The sequence below is a fragment of the Polypterus senegalus genome, chromosome 16, assembly GCF_016835505.1.
Source record: "Polypterus senegalus isolate Bchr_013 chromosome 16, ASM1683550v1, whole genome shotgun sequence".
Lineage (NCBI taxonomy): Eukaryota > Metazoa > Chordata > Cladistia > Polypteriformes > Polypteridae > Polypterus > Polypterus senegalus.
The window spans coordinates 1587686-1602074 of NC_053169.1; the positions used below are offsets into that span (position 1 = coordinate 1587686).

Here is a 14389-nt window from a genome sequence, read left to right on the forward strand (position 1 = left end):
TGATTCATTTTTATCCAGGCGTATTACAGAGTGGCTGAACGGAGTTGTGGGGTATGTCAGACTACATGATTGCCGGGGTCACATGAGGTGAGGAGAGAATATTTCTCCATTCTTGCTTCAAAGTTGTAGAAGTATTTTTTTCCATTTGGATATTCAAGCTGCACCCAATTTTGTTTGTGCATTTTTTGAAAAATGTACAGTTTCGTCAGAATTTCGGCAACTGCTTAGTTTCTCATCTGTAGTATCACTGCTGTTGCATTGGTTTTAGTCTTGGTCAAGCTGCAGTTATAATTTATATAGTGGTGGTACTACTCCCTCTTTCTTAGTTTTATGTCTTGTCCTCTGTTGCTTTTAATGCTTACATCTTTTAAATCATTCTAGTATTTGTAAGTCGCCTTGGATGAAGGCATCTGCTAACTAAATACTAATGATGATAAAAGAAGTCTACAACTGAAAATTGCTGGAAAAGCTTTGTAATGTGAGAGAGCCTTAAGAAGAAACGAGCGGGTCTCAGCATGACAAAGATTAAGAAGTTGAGATAGCAGACTAATTTGTATGAATCATCCATTAGTGGTGACATCTCTGTCATTAGTGTGTGTTTTTGTTTGTATGCTTCCCTCCCCATGTGTTTTATTTAAATTCAACAGCACAACTTCATTTATACTTACATTACAACATTACATTACATTTCAAAATAATATAATTCTGGTATATCATTCTGCAAGATGGTTTTATTACTTGGCTGCTGTTTATAATTACATGAGCCTCAAAGAGAAATTGGATCCCAATATAAAAGAAGGATGCTGCCTGCACATTTGCTGTCCCTACTTGCTAGTGCAGAGAAGTCTCCACAAAAACATTTTATTTCTATGGCACATTTTTATACAAACAATGTAGCTGAGATATCAAAGAAGTAATTACATGTAGAGAAGAATGAATTTAGATGAGAATGAGATATGCATAAATCATATACAAAAAAATTCAACCACTTGCATAAGATAATTTAAAAAGCCAACAAGCCTGCTCTATGTGCCAGCCAATTCGCGTCTCTGCTGCTCGCGTTGTGAAGAGTTGGGCTGAATGCAACCCAAGGAGATGCGGTCGCTCCTCCCAAACCCCCTCTTAAATGGTGACACAATGGGAAACATAGTGGGTTATTTTTTTTTTTTTTAACCTCCTCTTTGCTCGATCAGCTGCTGGATTGCTGCTGCCGTGCTGCATGATCCGCATCTCGCACAGAACTTTGAACATTTAAAAGCCTGTACAGCAGCTGTCCTTTTGTCTCACTGCTTTGTCTCTCTTCTCCCCCAGACATCCTTTGCTTCTGTTGGGGGTCCCGCTCCCGAGACGCGCCCCTATGAAGAGGAAGATTTTCTATTCCCCTCCGACTACACACGGAGCTCGATTCACTCCTGAAAGAGACTTCTGTTTGAAGTGTTTGAATAACGTTTGTCTCTGAAATCTCCTCTGTATCTGTGCATCTCTGTGACCCAAGCGTGACCGCGTATGTGGATTTCATTTTCACCAAACAATAAATCTTTTAATTTTCGCAGATACGTCTCTTCTTTGGGAAATAACTCTACTTTTCCCTGATGACAAAACGAATTGGACAATCTGCAAGTTTTTGACTTAAAGTTTAAATCCAAACAATATATTCAATCTCTTTTCGCTGTTCTGTTATTTCACCGAGTAATAATTTCCATTTGTTTGTGCTAATGCAATCTCTACTATCTTTTTTTTTTTTTTTTTTTAACTTTTGAATTTTCGTACTTCCATAATCTCTAACCTGCTCTTCATGTGTATCGCACCAATGTTTTTGAATTCTTTACGAAGTTCTACTTTGTCATCTACTCTTTCTTTTATTTCCTGCCTCTGGCCTGGTTAAATCTCTTGGCACAAAGTCTCATTTCGTAGAATGTGAAGATTTCTCTCTAGAAAAAGTCACGTCACGTCTCGTCTCTCTTCCCAAGATTTTTTTTATTAGAATATAGAGAAAATCCATATTTAATGTCACCAAATCTCTAAATATAAGGTTGGTTGGCCAGGCAGGATGGAATATGGGGGTGGACTTCAGTTAAGCTTGGGGAATCTGTAGGGTTTCCAGGCCGAAAGACCACCCTGCCTGACATGAATGGTCTTATGGTTAGAGTTTTGTACTCTTGATACTTGCCAAGCTTATCTTGTATGTGACAATGCATAATGTACTGCTTTTGTATTTTAGCTCAGTGTTACATACACACGTCATTCTTTATTTATTTTTTTAATGTTAAGTCAGAGCTTCACTTATGCTGCTTTTTGTCAAAGGTGTCCATTTTGCTTCAAGATGGAAAGTTATTATCTTATAGTCTTATAATTAAAGTCTGTATTGGGCCTTGTAATACAGCAAGGCAATTATTTACATTTATTTGCTTGGCAGACGCTTTTATCCAAAGCGACTTACAAAAGAGGTGAACATAACTGAGTGACATTAGGCCAGAGCCTGTTTGTTCAGCTCGTATAGTAGGACAGGTAACAAAAGTTGATTGCCACAAGTGAAAAGATGGAACAACTAATACATTTGTAAAGATAGGTTAAAAAGCAGTAAAGCAATTAAACTTAAAGTAATAGCAGATCAACCAAGAGTATGAAAGATCATGGAGCAGTGTTATTTCCGCAATCAATTAGACAGATATTCACAGAAAGAGAGGTTTTTCAATTGCTTTATTAATACATTGAGGGAGTCAGCAGTACGGATGGAAGTGGGCAGCTAATTCCAGCAACTAGGAAAAGAGTCTGAATTGAGACTTGATACCAAAGAGAGGTTGCTTCCCTACACAGTAATGTTCACTAGCAGACCTTAGCAGGCAAGCAGGTGTATACCATTTTGGACCATCTGCAGCAGCTTGATAGCACATGCGGGTAATCCTGCCAGAAATGAGTTGCATTAGTCCAGACGCGACAAGACCAGAAGTTGTGCTGCATATTTCATCAAATAAGGTGTGATATCGCGGATATGTTGTACGGCGTCAACCTGCATGAACGAAAAACAGTAGAAATGTGCGCAGAAAAAGAGAGCTGCTCATCGATCACCATTCCAAGTGTGTGTACTGACTTGGTGGGTGTTAATGACCGTGACCCAAGCTGTACAGAGATGGGGGGGGTGTTGAACAGGCGGTCTGGCTGACCGGGATCACAAGAAGCTTTGATTTTGAGGGGTTGACCTGTAAATAGGTAGATATGGTGGTCCTTCATCAGAAATGAGATATCAGTAAGACATGCAGAGATTCTAGGTGATACCTTGTTGTCCTCCGGAGGGACATGGATCTCTATCTCTATATCTCCCTCTCCCTAAAAAGGCAACGATTGTATGTCATTTTTTGTCATACTCTAAATCTGGATTATTTTAAAACCTGCGTGTATATGTTTGGTATCATTCTTTTCTGAAATTATCGAACTTTAATGTGATGTTAGGTTTTCAGATTTTTATTCCGTTCAGAATATCAAGAACTCTCATCCTGCGAGACGAGACTTTATGCCAACAGATTTAACCACGCCCGGTGTCGGAAATAAAAGACAGAGTAAATGTTTGAAGTGCCGCGCAAGATGCAGATCACACAGCGGCAATCCAGCAGCTGATCGAGCAAGGAGGAGGTAATAAAAAAAATAAAATAAAATAGAATACTTGTTTCCCCTTGTATCGCCATGTAAGAGGGGGTTTCAGAGGATAGACCACGTCTCCTTGGGGTGTGTTCAGCCCCCCTCTTCAACAACGCGAGTGGCAGAGACGCAAAGCGGCTGGTGAGCGAAGCTCTTGCTTCGGGGATTGGCATGCAAAGCAAGCAGGGGCAAAGCCCCCCAGTAGTAAATAAAGTTTTAGTTTAAACTCCGAACACAAGGAAGTCCAGCTGTGGTTCTCAGTTCCTAGCTCCATGATTCATCAGATGATCATAATTTCATTTTATATATTTGTAACAACATTTTCAGACTTGCTTAATCCAGTCAGTGTCCTGGAATGCTGGCATCTAACCCAGCAGCCCTAAATGCAGCAATGGCGCAATGTGTTTAAACTTTGAGTCTGTTGGCACAACCCCAATTTAAAAAAATACTTAGTGTTAATGCAACAAAGCATCATAGAAGCCCTGTTTATTTTGCCAGTGTGGCGCCAGGGCCTTTCTTGCTCTTTGCCACTACCTTATTCCTTTGGAAGCCAGAAGTGTGGAACCCATCAGAAATAGGGAGAGAATGTTTGACTTCTTCTTGACGGGGAACTTATCTAGTACTTTGATTACTTTTGTGGAGCCCATATTAGTGTGACTGTATTTGAAATTATAGCTTTTGCCTCCACCAAATGTTTTAAAACAAATCAAACATGGGCATTACTTAGCATGAGTGTGCAATATCAGGAATCACGACACCCATGGACTGGCTTTGAAAATAAAACACGTCAATGAAGGTTCAGGCGGCTGTGGGAAGTTTTTGTGTGTGTGGACTCCCAAGTATTCAGACACTTATTATATTGTAGATTTAATTTTAAATAGGAAAATGTGCAATTTTTGCTCTTCAGTCTACATCCAATAACCCATCCTGACAAAGTGAACGCATGTCTTCAGGTAGGCTTGCAAGTATCTCTCATTCTTAGAAGTATTCCGCCCCTTTTGCTGTGAGATTCCAAATTGTGCTTGGGTGCCTCCTGTTTGCTTTAATTCCCCTTGAGATGCATCGAGAAGTTGATTGGAGCCCACCCCTGGCAAACTAACTTGATTGGATGTTTTTTTTTTCTCCTTTGTGTATAGAAGGTCCCATGAATCCTACTACTGGTAGTTCAAGGAATTCTCTGTAGACCCCCACAATCAAGTTGTGGTAGATTTAGAATTCATTTGATAAGAAAGTTGTAAGTAACCATTTTCCTGCAAGGAAAAAAAACACGCTCTTGTTACACCGCAGCCTGTGAATTGTTTTGTTTATTTGTTATTTTGAATCTACGAATCTAATCTATTTTGGATCAGTAGTAAACAGTTAAAGTTAATGTTAAGTTCTTGTCTTTTTATTTTTTAGTAACCTTTAATGGTTTTGTCCTTACAGAGTTAGCAAACCAGATCCAGTACAGCTTGTTGCAAGAAACACAACCTAGGGAACCATGGGAAAATGGTGAGAAATTTCAACATTTATTATGTTGATAGAAAACTTGTACTTCTTGGAGCGAGAATACTAATTCAAGAAGCTTTGATAAACCACACTTCTTCATTTAACTAAATTTATTGAACAGTTTTTCCAGTTTTCTCTCACAAGGATATAAAATAAAAGATGATCTGTGCAATTAGAAGTTCTTGTAGCAGTGCCTTCTTTTTGAGAATGGTATTGAGAGTCCAATTTCCCCAATAAACCTCCCTTTTTTTTCTCCTATTACTTTTGCCACAGCAGTAGTGGGTATTCATGGCCTAGGTCTTAACCTTGATTGCTCATTCTTTATGGAACATGAAGGCATCCAGTAAGCTTTGTTGGCTTTTCTCAAATTTCCTCTGGCATCATTTAAAACAAAAATGCATAGCAGTCCATGGTTGTCCCATGTCTAGTATGAGTGTGGTGGAGATTAGCAGCCCCTGGTTGATTCCACCTTCTAACAGTTGCTCTAATTTGTGTATTTATAAAATAAGGGGCAGTGAATCAATGTAATAAATCAATTGAAAGGTTGCACCGTTACCCTGCCGGTGGTGCTCATTTGATTCTAGAGTCTGGTTCTGTTTTTTTTCTTAGAATTATATATTCTCTTAGTGCTCTTGTCCTCTGGAGCGTCCAGTTCTCCTCCACAAACCTGACTGAAGTAATCTGGCCATTTATTGATTAGTGCACTTGTATTACGTGTGCCTTACGAAGGAGTTGCTAGCATTTGAAGGTTCGGTTTACAGACAAGTCTTTGCTTCCTGGAGCCCTGAATTATTATATATGGAGCCACTCTTTGGAGGCTGTTTATGATTGATTGTGCTGCTGCAACAAATTACTAAAGCTTTTAAAATATTATTTACACTTCTGCCTCTGCAAATTGGATTATAAAAGTTCATGATGTTTATGAGCTTATATGCTTTTTAAAAAAAAAATATATATATATATATATATCGAGAGGCCCACTGAATCAACAAGTTTATTAAAAAGGTCGCCTCTTCGTTACGTGATGCCTTCTGGACCCGCTGGAGGTAGTAATGAAGGAGATGAATCCTCTCTGTGATGCCAAACAGTTTATTGAACAGAGTCCCAAATTGAAAGGAAAGGGTCTGCCCCATGAACTAAAGAATGACAATTGGCAGTTACTTTTGTTAGTTTCAACTTGTATAACAGAATGTTGTGGTTCATTTTTAAATAGTGGAAGGGTAATCTAATACTTTTGGAAGCTAGTAGGCTTTGAATTTCCCATACAAAAACCGGTAGAACTGCTTCTGCCACACTGCACAGCCAGTGCACCGATGTGCTGGATTGATGATGATAAGGACATTCAGTCTGAGCCTTTCTGTTAGAACAGCGTCTGATGAGAAAGACACAAAGACAAAGAAAAATGTACACATCACTCAGGGTGCTGCTCTGTTAACTGTGAAGAATTGTTAAGAAAGGCAAAGCTTTTTTTATATTTAGTTTCCAGCACTGTGGCATTATCTGTCACTATAACTGTGCACACTTACCTGTGTGCTACTTATGTGGTATTTCTGACTGAAAATGAGTATTTATTTAACCTTTTATCAATTTATTCATTTATTTAAAACTTTGTGGGCTGTAGTGACTTTTCACCTAACAGTTTGTGGGTTTCTGTACTTTTGGTTTCTCTTTATTCGAGTGGCATGGCACCTCCGTGGTATTCTAATGACACCCTCCACTCACAGCCACCAAAAAACACGTATAGTAGTACAGGGGTCACCAGCTCTAGTTCTGGAGGACCACCATGGCTGCAGGGTTTCATTCTAATCCCTTTCTTAATGAGTGACCTGTGTTTGCTGCTAATGAACTTCTTTTGAAATAATTTGAATTGACTTGCACTTGAAGACTCCGCCCTGTAATTGTTTTTTTCTTTAATTAGCAGCCAAACAATAATGAGATACAAAATGAGCCAAAACTACTGGTTTCCATCATACAGTATCTGAAAATGATGAATGATGAAGGTCGCAGGAATGTTGATCTGCTCAGGTCCCCTAAACATTTTAACAGTACTCTGCGAAAAGAGAAAATGAACAATTTAGGAAATGTCTGCTATCGCACCACGAGAGCAGCAACAAGCTATAGAAGTAAAGAACGGGTTTAATTAACAAGAAGACTCTGCGCCTAATTAAGCAGCTGGTTGGAGTTTGAGGCCCTGACTTATTTGGTCTTCTGTTGGCTCCCTAACTTCACATTTCATTTCTGTTTGGGTGACATTTAAGGAAAGAAATTAGGCAGTTTAGAGGAACATATCTTAACAGAGCAAGTCAATTAAAATGACTTCACAAGAAGTTAATTAGCAGCACAAACAGGACACATAAAAAAGAAAAGGGTTAGAATGAAAACCTGCAGCCACGGTGGTCCTCCAGGACCCCAGTAGTAGTAGGCATTAGAACAGTGTTTCCCAACCTCGGTCCTGGGGGCCTCTGTGGCTGCAGGTTTTTGTTCCAACCAGCTTCTGCTTTTAATTGAACCCCTGGGCTACTTAAGTGAACTGATATTTCCCAAGTTCTGTGTTTTGGGAACAATATATATTTTTTAAAAAAGTTTTCTAATTTCTATATTAAAATGTACCGTTATATGGGAATAATGTTTTTTGTTTTTTTTTTTTCATTTTAAAATTATTTTCATCTTGATTTTCATTCTACTTTTCAAGGTTTTCTAATAGTTTAATTAATCCATTATTTACTAACTAGTGGGTCTGATGCTAAAGTAGTTGCAGCCTTTGATTATTCAGTGTTTGCCAGCGTCTCTGCTCTGCTCGTTTTAAATTGTCATTAATAAGATACAACGAAGAGGAAAAACTGCACAGAGAAAGGGCAAAATATAATAAAATCAACAAAAGCGAAAATACTTCTAAATGTCTTATACGTGTAAAAATCATGCTGCTATGCTTTTCTGAATGTAAAAAAATAAAAAAAATACCTGCTAATGAAATAAGATCAGTGCTATCAGGTATTGTCACTGATTAGGAATTTGGTTGGAGCAAAAACCTGCAGCCACAGAGGCCCCTCAGGACCAAGGTTGGGAAACACTGCAAGATGAACAAAATATTCAGTCCGCAATGTCAATGTCGTTTTAGAAATTTCACAGTATTTAATGAACATCTTCAGCATCAGATTTGGTGTCCTGTCTGTAGAATTGTTGTGAAATGAATAACCTATCAGAAAAGTGAGACCCAGTTAGCCGCAGCATACGTTTTCTACTCCTTATCAATGCAGCAGAGATCCAAAACTACCCAGTTAAAAGGCCACAAGGCAGAAAAACAAAACATTAAATAAGGATAAAGATAATTAAAAATATAAGTGATATGTTTACATAAACAAAAGAGATTAAACTAATCCTAATCAATTATATAACCGTTTAATTCCAGCTTGCTACATTAATCACATTGTCTCCTTTCTCATTCATAGAAGAGTCTACTTCTTAAAACAAAAGCCCGCTTTTCGCTCACTCACTGTTTTTTTTTTTTTATTATTATTTTCTTAGTATTCTTGTGTAAGTAACTTCTGCCAGCAGTCTGCATTGCGATATGCATACTAGCATTTGAAACGCGGGTGAGCTTGACTGAGAGCTTTTGATACAAGATATCCTCACAGAGCCTGTCATTGTAGCGCTGCCCACACTCTATTATTAGTGGTGCTTTGTCTTGCCGTGAAGTGCATTATTGGGCTTTGCTTAAAAGGAGATTTTGCAAGATCAACATTCAAAGAGCCATAAACATGCTGTGCAGTGTCAGTACTGGAAATAAAATAGTCATTTCACTAATTGACCTGAAAAAGCTGCCAACAAAGAAACTGATGCCTAAAATTTGGCAATAATGTATACTGTTAATGAGAAATAAAATGCAAAGAACCAAAGTAGCAAGAGCAGACAGAAATGCTTGACAGCTCAGCTATAATGCAAATAGAAAGTGGATGTACAATGGACTCTGATGCCTTCGCTCTGCACACTTTATTATGTTAGATTAGATAAAATGTATTAATCCCAAGGGGAAATTCACACGCATAACAAACAGGAGCACAAAAAAAACAAAAATACAGTCTCACAACACAAATAATACAGCCAGCCAATCAATCAATCGATAAGTAAATATTTATTGTGCAGAAATTTCAAATTTAACTTGGAGTACATCTTGGAGCAGTGGTTCCCAACCTTTTTTTGGCCATGCCTCACCTAGGTTTCTCTAAAATCATGCTGTCCCCTACTGTAACAAACCTTATTCTTATTATTACCTATTCAAAATGTGAACTCCTATTCACATGGAGGAAGCCCATAATGTCATTAATTTGGTCTTAACAAGATTCCAAAAACATGGAAACAAAAGAGGGAAAGGAGAGTTGAAGTACTGACAAAGAAATCACTAAAAGTGTTAAAAAATAAATAAATAAATAAACAAATAACAAAAATGAAGTAATATGAAAATACAGTTTTGAAAACCTATGAGACGTGATATTCATAAATATAAAATAACTTTAATGACAGCTTTTTCTGTAATATTTTGATCATTTTATTTTTTTGTTATATTGCAAAATTTTATAATCACTGTTACAATTCATATTATTTTAATGGTGGTAACGATTTCTAAGTAGGAAAACCCAAGCCGGTTGTAAAATCATAAATTAAAAGGTTATTCACCATCCCTTCTATGTTTATATAAATACAGGTATATGTGTCTGTAAAAAAATTTTTAAAAGTTTGTTTTTTTCCTATCATTTTTAACATTGAATTTCTGTTTTTCATTTATAAATTGTTTTAACATACCTAAATTCTCAAAAATCCCCCCCTAAAAAATCCAAAATCCCCCGTGTGGGGCATGCACCTCATGTTGGGAATCGCCAGTCTGGAGGCAGCATTGAGTTATCTGATAGCAGTGGGCATAAAAGACCTCCTTGCTTCTTAGCATATATGTTCGATTAGATAAACTTTATTAATCACATGGTGAAATTAAAATGCATACAGCAGCAGAAACATAAAAAAAACAAGAATACAGACTCGCAGGACAGATAATACAGCCAATCAATCTAAACAAATTAAATTTAACGAATATGTCTGAAGGAAGCATTGAATTGCCTGTTAGCACCCCTGGAGGTGCTTCTTAGCATACAATGGTGGAATGTGCCTGTGGCTAACTGTTCACCAAGAGTGCTTTCCAGTGGGGATTTTTTTCATGATGGCATTATATTTTGCCACCATCGTCTTTTCCACAGCTGCTTCCATTGTGTGCTTGGTTCCTCTTGTGTTGGCGCAGGCTTTCCTCATAAGTTTGTTCAGACATTGTGCTTCTCTTAATCTAATGTTCTAGGCTTCAGTCACCTGGGGAAGAAACAACACACTTGAACTGGTAGAACATTTCCAGCAGCTTGTTGCATACATCAAAATTAGCCGCTTTTGTTCATCAATCTAAACTCGGCAACCCATAATTTCAAAGTGAAAATGTTTCCTTAAAATCAAAAGATGAAATCTCTACATTCTGCAAGTATTCACTGTTCAGGTGGAGTGATGGCCCTGAGGCTAAGGATCTCGGTGACATCCGGCGGGTTACCAGTTTGAGTCCCCATTACTGCCAAAAGAGATCCTACTGTGCTGTGCCCTTGAGCATGGCCTTAACCCCAGTGGTGCAGTACAATGGCTGACCCTGAGCTCTGAACCCAAGCAGTAAGTGAAAACTATTAAATTCCTAAAACAAGAAATTGTATAAGGCAAAATAAAGAGCGACAAAAAAAAAACCATACTTTATAAAAAATAAATTGATAGTCTTAATTCATAATTAATTAATTAATAAAGCGGCGGGGATGAGAGTTAACACCTCTAAATCCAAGGCCATGGTTCTCAGCCAGAAAAGGTGGAATGCTATTTCCGGGTTGGGAACACATTACTGCCTCAAGTGGAGGAGTTCAAGTATCTCGGGGTCTTGTTCACAAATGAGGGAAGAATGGAGCGGGAGGTTGACAGTGTGGCATCCGCAGTAATGCGGGCTCTGCAACGGTCCATCGTGGTGAAGAGAGAGCTGAGCCAAAAGGCAAGGCTGTCGATTTTACCAGTCAATCTACGTTCCTACCCACACCTATGGCCAGGAGCTTTGGGTAGTGATCGAAAGAGCAAGATCGCGGATACAATCGGCCGAAATGAGTTTTCTCCGCAGGATGGCAGGACTTTACATTAGAGAGAGGGTGAGGAGTTGTTATCTGGGAGAGACTTGGAGTAGTAGAGTCGCTGCTCCTCCACATTGAGAGGAGTCCATGCCCCCTGGACACATCCCTGGTATTCCGGGCATGCCGCACTGGGAGAAGGCCACGGGGCAGACTCGGGACACACTGGAGGGATTGTATCTCCCAGCTGGCCTGGTAATGCCTCTGGGTCCTCCCAGAGGAGGTGGCCGGGGAGAGGGAGGTCTTGACTTCCCTGCTTAGGCTGCTGCCCCCGCGAACCGACCTCAGATAAGTGGTAGATGATGGATGGATGGATGGATGGATCTTCAGTACTTTTTAGACGTTCCTTTGGTAGCCGTTCTAGTTTTGAGTCTTCTTGCGTAAGCTTATTCAAACCCTTACCTGTGAGACTCCAAATTGTGCTCCAGTGTCTTCTGTTTGCTTTGGTTCAGATCTTGTTGAGAACTTGATTGGAGTCCACCTCTGGCAAATTTAAATTGATTGGACATCATTTTGATAGGCACATATACACCATGTGAGGTCCCAAATTTGATACTGCATGTCAGAACAAAAAGTCATGAACTACAAAGATCTCTCTGTACACCTCTGCAATTAAATTGTGGTGAGGTGCAGGTCAGACCAAAGGGATCAGAAAATTTCTAAAGCTTTGAGTGTTCCCAGGAGCAGAGTGACCTCAGTAATTGTGAAGTGGAAGAAGTTCTGAACCACCAGGACTAGTTCCTAGAGTTGGCTGTCCAGCCAAATGGAGTAACCATGCAAGAAGGGCCTTTAGTCAAGGAGGTGACCAAGAACCCAGTGGTCACTGTAATAGAGCATCAGCAGTCCTCCACTGAGATGAGAGAACCTGTGCATGGTTAGATGAGACTCCAGCATTGTCTTGGCTGTATGTTATGTCATTAAGTGTACCAGAGTGGCCCAGCCAAAGCCCAAACTTTAACCCCATAGTAACATGTGGGGAGACCTGAAGATAACAGTTTACAGATGCGTCCCATCCAATCTAATAGGGCTTCAGAGAATCTGCTAGAAAAATATGGGATAAGCTGCCCAAATCTAGATGGCAAAGCTTGTAGAGACTTACCAAGAAGTCTCAGAACTGGAATTACTGTCAAAGGGGCTTCTGTAAAGTGCTGAATTATGATTCTGAATGCTTCTAGGAACAAGAGATTTGACTTTTTGGCGTTTAGTGTATTTGCAGTCTTTTCTGAAAACATGTTTTTACTTTGTCATACTGAATTATTGAATATAGATTGATGAGCAAAAATATCAAATTTTGTCCTTTTAAATCTACCACACAAAGTGTGCAACAGGTGAAGGAATTGCAGTACTTTCTGAAGGCACTGTATGTATTTATGACGTATACCCTTTCATATATAGTCCTGTGTTATGTTTGAAAGGAGTCATTGAAGTTCAAATCACTCATCCAGACAGCACTTCAGAGCAAAATTCCTGGGAGAAATTCCATGCTTGCTCAATCCTTGTTAGCAGCTAAACATAAATGAGAGCTGATGATACATCTGGAAATGTATGTCTCTTAGATTTTGTTCAAGAGTATGTTGAACAAGGAGACTGTTTAAAAATTGTACTACCGATCTCGACATTACGGCATACTGGAAATTGTTAGAAGTTCTTTTAAATAAAACGCTGAAGAACAGCACTTATGTAAAGCGATTAAACCATGTGGTTGCTTTTTAATATGGAGAAAAAATATCTAAATGTGATTTTCTTGTGTGTGTTTGTGTTTTTTAAATTTGTTTTCCTTGAGGCCACCATTATTGTGTAGTTCCTGTTTCTAGTCTTCTAATCGGTTTATCACATGATAACATTAACAGCAGTGTTGTGCAAAGGTTAGATAAGGCAGCAAATGTCTATGCAGAATAGCTTATTGTGCGTGCGTGCGTGTGTGTGTGTGTGTGTGTGTGTGTTGCAGAGTGTAAGCCGTTTTTGATACCGTTTTTACATGTTGTACAGGAGATATATCGGTTCATAAGAGGTATTTGCTTTAGAGTTCAGATTTTCATAGGAATGTCCTGTTAGAATAGTGATCTGATTCCACTAGTTTTATAAACCATACAGTTAAAAATCAAATGAAATTGCATGCTTAGCATTGTATCCTTGTACACAAAATATACGAGACCCCAAATAGAAGTGAAAAGCGTTTTTAACAAGCTGTGAAACATTTGCTGTTAAGCTGCAGTGCATTCTGTAAATTTGAAATTACTTTCAGATCTCAAAAATGGATCAGATTGATTGATTTCCCCTTGGGCACAAATAAAATATTAAAAATTTTATAGAAAATATTTCTGTGGACTTGCACAACGACCCATCTTGGTTTGCTGATTTGCACAGTGGTAGCAGCTGGTGGCCAGCCATGAATCTGTGATCTCTGGGTTTTAGTGACCCTCGGATGCAGTCTATTAGGAGACTCCTAGCCTTGGCCAAGCTGTCCATCTGTCTCATTGAGCCCACACTGCTGAGTAAGTCATTAGCCAAAAGTCATCCGTGTTCGTATATCAGAACTCAGTTTTGTTTTTAATTCTTTCCTTTTTTTACTTCTACTTCTAGGGGGTCCAGAATGTGTCCCATAACTTAGCTTGTCCTTTTTAATTAGCTTGAAGTGATATTACCAGCCAGCACACTTCAGTGGCCATCACAGGGTTATAGAAGATGTGAAGGATGTCACTTTCCATGTTAAAGGAACACAGTCCCCTTGCTCTACTATTTCTTCTGTAGTGTGTCTGTGTTACAAGACCAGTCCAAGCTGGCATTGATGTGGGCCCCCAGGTACTTGTAGAAGTGAATCACCTCAACATCCACTCCATGAATAGTGACTGGACATGGAGGCTGTTTGGTGCAGTGCAAGTCAATTAGCAGTTCCTTGGTTTTGTTGATGTTACATTGCAGACGATTTCTTTGTAATCCAAGAGACAAGGTTCTCCACCTGACTCCTCTCTTCTTTCTCATCCACCTTATCAATACACCCTATAAGTGCAGAATCATCTGAGAATGTATGCAAATGACATGACTTGCTGTTATATTTATAGTCGGAGGTGTACAGA

General features: G+C 38.9%; 1 protein-coding gene across 2 annotated transcripts in view; it reads left to right on the forward strand.

Annotated features, from left to right (window-relative positions):
• Nucleotides 1–14389, forward strand: part of zbtb10 (zinc finger and BTB domain containing 10) — a 75048-nt gene that overhangs the window by 45644 nt on the left and 15015 nt on the right. Inside the window, exon 3 of one of the 2 annotated variants that reach the window (XM_039739033.1) lies at nt 5062–5127. The exons of the other annotated variant lie outside the window; for it this stretch is intronic. Coding sequence (XP_039594967.1) covers nt 5062–5127 — 66 coding nt within the window. The remainder of the gene's footprint in view (nt 1–5061; nt 5128–14389) is intronic. 2 annotated transcript variants of the gene reach the window in all.